This window comes from Hemibagrus wyckioides, linkage group LG25 (genome assembly GCF_019097595.1).
Source record: "Hemibagrus wyckioides isolate EC202008001 linkage group LG25, SWU_Hwy_1.0, whole genome shotgun sequence".
NCBI classification, from domain to species: domain Eukaryota; kingdom Metazoa; phylum Chordata; class Actinopteri; order Siluriformes; family Bagridae; genus Hemibagrus; species Hemibagrus wyckioides.
In genome coordinates this window covers 11,739,161-11,749,308 of record NC_080734.1, presented here as the reverse complement: position 1 = coordinate 11,749,308, position 10,148 = coordinate 11,739,161, and the positions used below count along the sequence as shown (strand labels likewise).

General features: G+C 39.0%; 1 protein-coding gene across 1 annotated transcript; it reads right to left on the bottom strand.

Moving 5' to 3' along the window:
- Positions 1-4,258: 4,258 nt before the first annotated feature.
- On the bottom strand, positions 4,259-5,602 carry foxq1b (forkhead box Q1b). Its single transcript, XM_058378596.1, has one exon. It carries the CDS (start codon positions 5,490-5,492, stop codon positions 4,599-4,601), a length of 894 nt encoding a protein of 297 aa, XP_058234579.1. The 5' UTR covers positions 5,493-5,602; the 3' UTR covers positions 4,259-4,598.
- Between the last annotated feature and the right edge of the window lie 4,546 nt (positions 5,603-10,148).

Below are 10,148 nucleotides of genomic sequence, written 5' to 3'. Positions count from 1 at the left end.
GGTTCCTGAAACTAGGTTTTATAAATACATGAAAGTTACATGAAAGACAGGATCATTTTAATTTGACCAAATTTCCAAAAAGGTATAGTTACAGCCTACTTTACTTTGCTCGGCTGTGTTTTTGGAAAACCAGGCCCTGATAGAGTTTAGTAAGCATGTTACCTCATACTAAATGTGACAAAATGTCTCCAGTTATTGTTTTTGGATTTTGTTTGATGGAATACAGCATTACAGTCCCCCTACTTACAGTCACTGGAATGCATTTTTTCTTTGTATGTTGTAGTACTTTCTGTGTATTTGTTTTGCATCACTTAATGAAACAAGATTATGCAAGATTTCTGTTATGAATAGGAAGAGGGTAAAGCATGAGGTAAATAGCTAAACACCAGGGAAATAGAATTTGCCCCACACTTTTCAGTGTCCTGTCACATTCAAGCTTATTCCATACTCATTGTAAAGTGAATAAACGTAAAATTAAACTCCTAACTCCACTATGTCAATTAAACTAAAAGCACAACAACAAGTTTTAATTGTAGGGTGAGGGACGGCTACACACGTTTTAGTGTCTTAATTGTTCTAACACATTCAAAACGTAGAATAGACATATTAGTTGATTGAATAAGTTGAGTCATGGCTTTTACCCCAATCCAGGGTCTTGAAACATGGTTTTATAAATAAGTGTTTAATGATAGACAGGATCATTTTGAGAGTGAGTGGCACATGTTAGGTGAGAGTGTTGAGTGACGTGTATGAGTGGTAGGTGATCATTTTGATTAGCAAGTGGTATGAGTAGTGGGTCATGGGCGTGAGTGTCATGTAACAGGTGTGGGTGGTGGGTGGCAGTTGTGAGTAGTTAGTGATGGGTATATGTGTTAGTTGTGTAGTTAGTTGTGGGTGGTGGGTGACAGGTGTAAGTGTTGAAGGAAGGGTGTTACGTGTTAAGTGATGGGTGTTGAGTGACAGGTTTTGAGTGATGGGTGTGAGTGTTGAGTAATAGATGTGAGTGTTGAATAACAGAATTAGTATTGAATGATGAATGTGAGTGTTGAGTGGCTGGTGTGAGTGTTGAGTGACAGTTTGAGCATTTAGTGACAGTGTGAGGGTTGATTGACAGGTATGAGGGTTGAATGACAGTGTGAGTGTTGAGTGACAGGTATGGGGGTTGAGTGACAGTGTGAATGTTGAGTGACAGTGTGAGTGTTGATTGACAGGTATGAGGGTTGAGTGACAGTGTAAGTGTTGAGTGACAGTGTGAGGGTTGAGTGACAGTTTGAGTGTTGATTGATGAGTGTGAGTGTTGATTGACAGGTATGAGGGTTGATTGACAGTGTAAGTGTTGAGTGACAGTGTGAGTGTTGATTGACAGGTATGAGGGTTGATTGACAGGTATGAGTGTTGAGTGACAGTGTGAGTGTTGATTGACAGGTATGAGGTTTGACTGACAGTATGAGTGTTGATTGAGAGGTATGAGGGTTGAGTGACAGTGTAAGTGTTGAGTGACAGTGTGAGTGTTGATTGACAGGTATGAGGGTTGAGTGACAGTGTGAGTGTTGATTGACAGGTATGAGGGTTGAGTGACAGTGTGAGTGTTGAGTGACAGTGTGAGTGTTGATTGACAGGTATGAGGGTTGAGTGACAGTGTGAGTGTTGATTGACAGGTATGAGGGTTGAGTGACAGTGTGAGTGTTGATTGACAGGTATGAGGGTTGAGTGACAGTGTGAGTGTTGATTGACAGGTATGAGGGTTGAGTGACAGGTATGAGGGTTGAGTGACAGTGTAAGTGTTGAGTGACAGTGTGAGTGTTGATTGACAGGTATGAGGGTTGAGTGACAGTGTAAGTGTTGAGTGACAGTGTGAGTGTTGATTGACAGGTATGAGGGTTGACTGACAGTGTGAGTGTTGAGTGACAGGTATGAGGGTTGTGTGACAGTGTGAGTGTTGAGTGACAGTGTGAGTGTTGATTGACAGGTATGAGGGTTGAGTGACAGTGTGAGTGTTGATTGACAGGTATGAGGGTTGAGTGACAGTGTGAGTGTTGATTGACAGGTATGAGGGTTGAGTGACAGTGTGAGTGTTGATTGACAGGTATGAGGGTTGAGTGACAGTGTGAGTGTTGATTGACAGGTATGAGGGTTGAGTGACAGTGTGAGTGTTGATTGACAGGTATGAGGGTTGAGTGACAGGTATGAGGGTTGAGTGACAGTGTAAGTGTTGAGTGACAGTGTGAGTGTTGATTGACAGGTATGAGGGTTGAGTGACAGTGTAAGTGTTGAGTGACAGTGTGAGTGTTGATTGACAGGTATGAGGGTTGACTGACAGTGTGAGTGTTGAGTGACAGGTATGAGGGTTGTGTGACAGTGTTTTTGTTGAGTGAAAGTGTGAGTGTTGATTGACAGGTATGAGGGTTGAGTGACAGTGTTAGTGTTGAGTGATAGTTTGAGTGTTTATTGACGGGTGTGAGTGTTGAGTGATAGGTGTGAGGGTTGAGTGATGGGTGTGAGTATTGAGTGATAGGTGTGAGGGTTGAGTGATCGTTTGAGTGTTGATTGACGGGTGTGGGTGTTGAGTGGTAGGTGTGAGGGTTGAGTAACAGTGTGAGTGTTAAGTGATGTGTTTGAATAGTGGGTCTTGTGGCTACCACTAAACCTGGCACCTTGCAGCCTGTAGTAGGAATGGCACCGTGATATGATTCATAAATGCACACTTAAGTCTCAAGAAGGAGTCTCACAGGGCCATAAACTAGAATTTGCCCAGAACATATCTAGAAATCTAGAATCTAGAATCTAGAAGTAACACAGAGAAAAACATTGCAATAAAAATAAGTTTGTTGAAGTCAGGCAGTAAACATGTGTGTGGTATGTATATATGAATGGAGGTGCTCAGCATGTATGTTATTTTGCTATTCCACCTGCAGGTCGCAGCATCACACCTGAAAAACAATTATAGGAGGAGTATCTTCAAAACAGCAGTTGTTACAATGTTATAACTTCTCATGGTAGGCAGCTCTATTATCCAGTAGTCTAATATAAACTGAGATTTGATTTTCTGAATGTCCTATACATATTCACTTATGTTGTTGCCATCTTCAGCATTGCAAACTGTTTTGTTTTCACTATTGCACACTGTAAAACCATCCTCTATTCTCAGTTATATATAAACCCAAACTTATCATTCTTTCATGTCAGATCCTCACCAAAGCACATGAACTGTCAAAAACTGTGCCTTTGTTATACTACTATATGTTATACTTCCTTCAGGTCCACATTACATCAACACACCTGACCCATTTTTCAGGAGGAGGGTTGATATGCACTGGTGTAGATATGACTTTTTTGATGACAAGATTAACAAGAGCTGTGAAATGTGGTGGGTTTACTGTACTCCATCTATGGCATAAGTTTTGCTTTAAAGGAATCACAGTGAACCATGAGGTAACTGAAAAATGCACCACTGCTCTAACATTGATGGCTGAAATATTTCTTTTATATTATAATATTTATTAAGTTTATTAGACCACAGAGCATCATGATTGATTCCTCAATTATTTAAATTTTATGGCAGTAAATTAAAGTTTTTTTTAACCTTTTGATTAAAGCAAAGTACATAAATAAGTAACAAGTAATTATATGTTAAAAAAGGAATTGTATATGTTATTAAAATTATATATTGTTAATTATATATAGTTAATTATATGTAATTATATCTAGGCCTGCAGAGCTATGCACAACAATACTTGCAGCTTTTAATAACAGTTAATTTGTAAGGTTGTATTTAAATAATAATAATAAGAAGAAGAAGAAGAAAGAAATAAGAATACATCATTTTGTGTGTTGAGATAGACACTTACTATTTTGAGATAGATTTTAGAAGTTACACAAGAATTTGTTGATGTGTTGATTGTTGAAAATCAGTTCAGAACAGTTAACAACAGAAAGAATAACAACAACCACAACAACAACAATAATAAAACTATTAATAATAATGCTAATTATTATTATTAATAGTAGTAGTAGTAGTAGTAGTAGTAGTAGTAGTAGTAGTAATATTGTGGTGGTGATGGTGGTAAAGAAGAAGAAGGAGCCGATGCTGGTGTCCTGTTATTTATCCAGTTATGTGGCTAAACACTCACACTTGTCTCAAGATCTGTTAGATTTGTATCAAGTTCTCAGCAATAATTCAAGATCTTTACTGGCAAACTTTACAACTTCAGCAAACTTACTTTGGAAACTTGGAAAAGAGACAAATGTTTCTCAGGGTTGCATTTCTTTCTTTATTTGCAAACATTTCAATGATACAGTTCTGTCCATCTGAGGGAGCGCAGCTCACACAAATAATCTCCACATATTAACATTAGTAAAAGTTTCTGACCATACAACTTCACTGATACAAACTATATACACTTAAATACATACCACATTTCTCCAGTCACTTATGATAAATAAAAATGTAATCAGTAAACATGTAAAGTGAATGCAATGCCTGAACATTTAGAAGATTTGGATTTTGGACAGAAATAGTGAAAGATTAGTTACAGCAAACCACCAAGTTTTCAGATTATACAACTGAGAAAGTGCACATAACCGGGGTCTACTGTGTCTCAGGAAAGTAAAGAGTCGATTCTAAAAGGGTGATACCGAGCCTCCTGTACAGAGTAATGGGTAATGTGGTGATGGGGCAGATCCTGGAGCTGGCTCTGGAAATCAGACACACGTTTAGTTAAGTTTGTGGGGTCCACTTGAGACGCACGTGAGACTTCAGAGCCGACATGGAATAACGGTACGGTGACCAGTGGATAGCTCATGACCAGTGGCATAAGGTGAGATCCTGTGTGCATCATTAGCTCAGTACCGTTGGAAACTCTTTCTTTTGCTTCGTCTCGGCACCTGAATGGTTTACTGAGAATGCTGTCGATGGCGAAAGAGCTCGAAAACTTGGTGCTGTTCCCGGTGCTCTCCTCGCGCACAGGCATGGTGTCCACTTCGAGCGTCTCCAAGTCCTTTAGAGGTTTTTTCCCAATGCGCTTCCTCCTGCGTCGGAAGACGCCGTCCGCGAAGGTGTACTCGCTGTGCGGGTTGAGCATCCAGTAGTTGTCCTTCCCCCAGGGACGCGATGGATCCCGCAGTACTTTCAGAAAGCAGTCGTTCAGCGACAAGTTGTGCCGCACGGAGTTCCGCCAGCCGGTGTAGCTGCCTCGAAAAAAGGGGAATTTTTTCATCAAGTAGTCGTTTATCTCAGCCAGTGTTAGGCGACCCGTGGCCGAGTCTCGAATGGCCATCGCGATGAGGGCGATGTACGAGTAGGGTGGCTTGGGCCTGCGCGTATATGGTTTAGCCGTGCGGGCGGAAACGCTCGCCGCGGGGGCCGGGCTGTTCACCGCGCAGTCTCCGTCCGAGCCCAATTCCTCTTCGGCGCACAGTAGAGAGTTCACTTCAGCTTCTCCGAGAGGGTCCTTCTCCGAGATGCGAGTGGTGGAGAAAACCTCCAGCTTCATGTTTTGCTTTTTGCTCTTCAGAGCGAGATGCTCAATAAACTACTACAATAGTCTCCCTCGTCCTCTGCAGGAAAGCACTCATGGGAGAACTGAGCGCTACAGCAGCAGCTTGTTAAATATAATAACCGCTCCAGGCCAACCTACAGGGGCGGGTCTTTTTTAAAAACGCATGAATTACGGCGTCTTCACCTGCTGTAATCGTGTGTGTGCGTGTGTTTGTGTGTGTGTGTGTTTGTGTGTGTGTTTGTGTGTGTGTGTGTGTGAGAGAGAGAGAGAAGTTTGGAAACAGCGCAAGAGTAATGATGAGTAATAATCATTTATTATTAACAGAAGTTACAATAAATAAATAATAATAATAATAATAATAATATTTATATATTAATATACTTATAATAATAATAATACTATGAGGGAAAACAATGAGAAATGATCTTAGTATTTTAATTAATAATACTTTTTAAATCTTTATACAAGTAAATTATGTTAATTAAATACATTAAAAATATCATTAAAACTTGTAAATCTGGATACACTGCACACACTGAGAGATTACACTCTGTACATGACATATCAAGCCATTCTTGACACTGTATGGGAGCCTGGAAGTACAGTAGGTAGAGTTTTAGGGTACAGGGTTCAATCTTGACCTTGGGCTACTGTCTGAGTGGAGTTGATGTGTACAATATCCCATTCTATTAGATCACACATCTTTCAAGTTTTGACTCTTTATGATCATGTTTGAAAACAGTGTAGAACAAGGTTCTCCAAAGCAAAGTTTGATAAAGTCCCTGTTCAAAGTCTCATGATGCAGCTCACCAGTTATTTACCAGCTGTAACAGGTGTTTGTAAAAGCAAGTAAAACCTGGATTGCTGGCAGTGGGATAGCCTTTTGTGTTGTGTTAGATAAAATGGGTCATTTTATTAAGTGTTTTTCAAATCAAAAAGTGATTTTTAAATCTTAAAAAAAAAAAAAAAAATAGAATTTAGGTCTAATTCTATTGGGTTCTTCATAGAAACTCCCAGGGTTCTCCAGAAGAACCAACAAAACTTTTGTTTACTGACTGAGTGTGAGAAAATCATTGTGTCAATCTGAAGTAAGTGAATTCACTGATGGGTGGAGGTTGTTGACATTTTAAAAGAATGGTAAACCATTGATAGGACAACAGTCAGGTGTCAAAACATACATTTACCTGTCTGCACTGCTATGCAGCATGTTATTGCAGAGCTTCAGTAAAAAAAAAAAAAAAATAGAAGTGCATGAAAACAATTCACCATGTAGCCTAATCCTTACATACTTGTTATCTGTTAGCATACAAGTGCATAGAATTTGGGCATGCTTTTAGGAAAGCAGCCGTCATGTACTTTGGATGACTGCCAAAGTGAAAAGCTATGCGTGCAGCTGAGAACCCGGGTAAAGGGGGAGAAGCATTCTCATGGTACAGGTGAGCACAAGGTCATTGACAGGTCAGACAATTACTGTCTCTCTATTTAATCCCTTCAAATTGAGTCTAGATCAGGTTAGGAGACTGCTATACCTGATTTCATTCAGTAGCTGATTATTAGCTATGATTTTCAGTGTATTAGGAGAGCAAAAAAAAAAAAAAACAATACTTGCTGCTGTGCTGTGACCCTACATGACTTGTGTTTGAAAACAAGTATCAAGGCTCTTCTACACTGGCATCCAGGTAGTGGAATCAACATGCCCTGGTTATTCAGGGGGTGGCTCAATTGTGCAGCTGGTAACATTTCCACCTCACGGCTCCAGTCTTAGCTGAGCTCGTCGTCTGTGTGGAGTTTGGAAAGTTTACATAGCCATGTGGGTTTTGTCTAGGTTCTCAGGCTTTCTTCCCATGTCCTGGATTGGGTACACTAAATTGCCCTAAGGTGCGAGGAAGTGTGTGCATATTGCTCTGTAATGGACTGGCATACCATTCAGGGTAAATTCCCACTTCACAGCAAGTCTTCCTGGTATTGGCTCTGGATTCACCATGACCCTGACCAGGATGAAGTTGTTTGAATGAATGAATGGTTATTTATACACTGTCTTCAAATACAATCCACAGACCTTTCTTTTCAACTTCAACAAACATCAAGTATGACATAAAAACCCCATGACCTTCTGCAATAACATACCAACATCTTTTCAAGTAGACATTCTAGCACTTTTTATAAATTCACTCTTTAAAGGTGAATTACCAAATAAGCTTGGTAATATCCCACTATGCTTGTCTTATTCTCATTCACACATGATAAATCCAAAATAACTATAAACCCCCATGTAGTGTGCTAAATCATGCCACAGACCTTTCAGAATTCATGGCCAGTAGGGATTTTCTGATATTTTGGGTTGCTCAGTCTCACTCTGTTTAGATTTTTTCAAGAGGTTACATAAGCAGAGGTGAGGTTGCTGTAACAGGTCGTGTAAAGTTAGTTAAGTTCCTCGCGTGCCATGAGGCGAGCGATAATCATTAAACTGTCTTCACCGCCACACCTACATGCAGCCCACGGGATATTTTCTTCCATGCGAACAATTTTCTTTTGCACTGTGTATTTTGTCAGGTTCATCGGGCAAGCAAACAAGCCTCTGCAACTTGTGGGTGCAATACACAATCAAAGGCACACTATAAAACCACAGAATTAGCCATTGAACCCACTGGGTGTTTCATAATCAAGGTGGTGGTATGAACTCATCTTTGTTGCATCTAAAGCATCTTAAGCAAACACGACTTTCCAAATAAGTCAGTCTCAACAGCCGACAGAGTGAGATTGCATCTGTACAGATAATTTACAAATGTCATAACATTTTGGGATAAATATCTAAGTGAGAGAGAGAGAGAGAGAGAGAGAGAGAGAGAGAGAAAAGACTTAATTGATAAGTGGCATTGAATTATTTCATATGATGCCATGAGAGTTACCAAATAAAAGGTTAAGTAAAAAGGTTCTAAAGGTTTACAGATTGTCACTTTGTACAGTCCCAGTGGTGTAAAAAAAAAAGGTCATTTTCTTTTATGGATTTTATCAGCTTTATTTAGAAGAAAAACATGCCTTGGTAACTTGTGGCTGTAACAGTCACAGACACAATCACATAACCACTACAATTAACAGTAGGAATAAGTTCTTATTAAAGAATCAGCTCAGAATCAACTAATTTTACCGGATACACATTTAATGTGTATGTACAATGAATGTACAAATCATTGCGAGCTAGATAGCCAGCTAGACATTGGGTTATCTTCTAAAACAAACAGATTATTTGGCCATATACCAATTTTGTGGATTTAGCCCTTGCTTCATCAGCACTTTAGTCCTTTACTCCATCCAGCTCTCTCACCTCCTCATCTGTACTCTGTACTCTGCTCAAACAGATTTAACTCTAAAATGTAAACTTTAATGAAAATAACAACATGCTTGTCAATTACAAACTAGCCAGACAGATTCTCTGTCATAATATAAAATTTAAGAAAAAATGACCATAGGTTTGTGGTGAATTAGAAAAGAATGTTTTTCCTTATTTGAGGGACATCTGAGACATCAGCCTGGCACTGTTAACCTCTCAGAAGAATAATAAACATTCAGCATTAAACACAGCCTCAGAATCACACTGATAAACAAAACACAGTATTTCAGTATACATATACATTTACATATTTATATTGTTTCATAAATATGTGTTTTGCCAAGGTTTAGATGCATCTAAATTAATATTAAAATGGAATATAAGCCATTGGGAATAAAGGCGAAGACAGATTAGCACTGAAAACAAAAGCTAGCTAAACTGGCAAGCTCATTTAAAAAGCCATCATGCTAACTAAATTATAAAAGTAACTTTAGCCAAACTTCACATAAAAAATATCTCATTGAATTTGAGATTAACAATACAAAGTAGCTTGAAGGTCAGTAGTTAAATGTAAGGAGTAAAAGTGTTTCTTCCCCTTTTGGAAATTTATAAGTAGACAATTTTAATAATACTCGAGTACAAAAAATATCTTCCAACACTTAGGTACAGACTATAATTGCACAAGAAGTTCATTTCAAAGTATTTTCCACCCCTGAAAAACCTCAAGGTTTTAAAACATTCTTTTTCATTCGGGACCATTAAACATGCAGGTCTGGTAAGGAAATCCTTAAATAATAGTGTAATGTAATCATTTTTTTACATATGGATAGAGTGATGAGATCAGATTCAGTTCATGATTCTTAGACACATAACATAGATCAGGTTAGTAATATGTGCTGATCTGAGTGGTTCTACACTTTTGGACTACTGATCCTAAAAGAACCTTCAGCCCAGCTGTCAAGCCCATTTATAAACAGTTCATGTTCAGCCGTCAAAACCTCTTATAAACAACGTGACTTAGGCTCTATTTCAATCATTCCTCTCATGAATCGTTCCGTAATAAATCACATCCTGATGTACAAAGCTGACCACATTTTGTTGAGCAATTACAATGCATCTGAATAATCCTGCCTGCATGCAAATGCCTCAGCTGCTTCTGATTTCCCAGCCATAACTAAAACAAATACAAATCTGGTCATTTGGCCTGAAGAACAGCTCCGGACCACTTTAGTCAGATTGAGTTTCGGTTCTGTGTTTAGTCACTTCCCTTCTTTTTCCCAAACAAAATGACTTCCAGCAGCCTAAACACTCAATCAAAC

Excerpts from the sequence above, each read along its gene's own strand:
- foxq1b (XM_058378596.1), bottom strand. The coding sequence starts at position 5,492 with ATGAAGCTGGAGGTTTTCTCCACCACTCGCATCTCGGAGAAGGACCCT.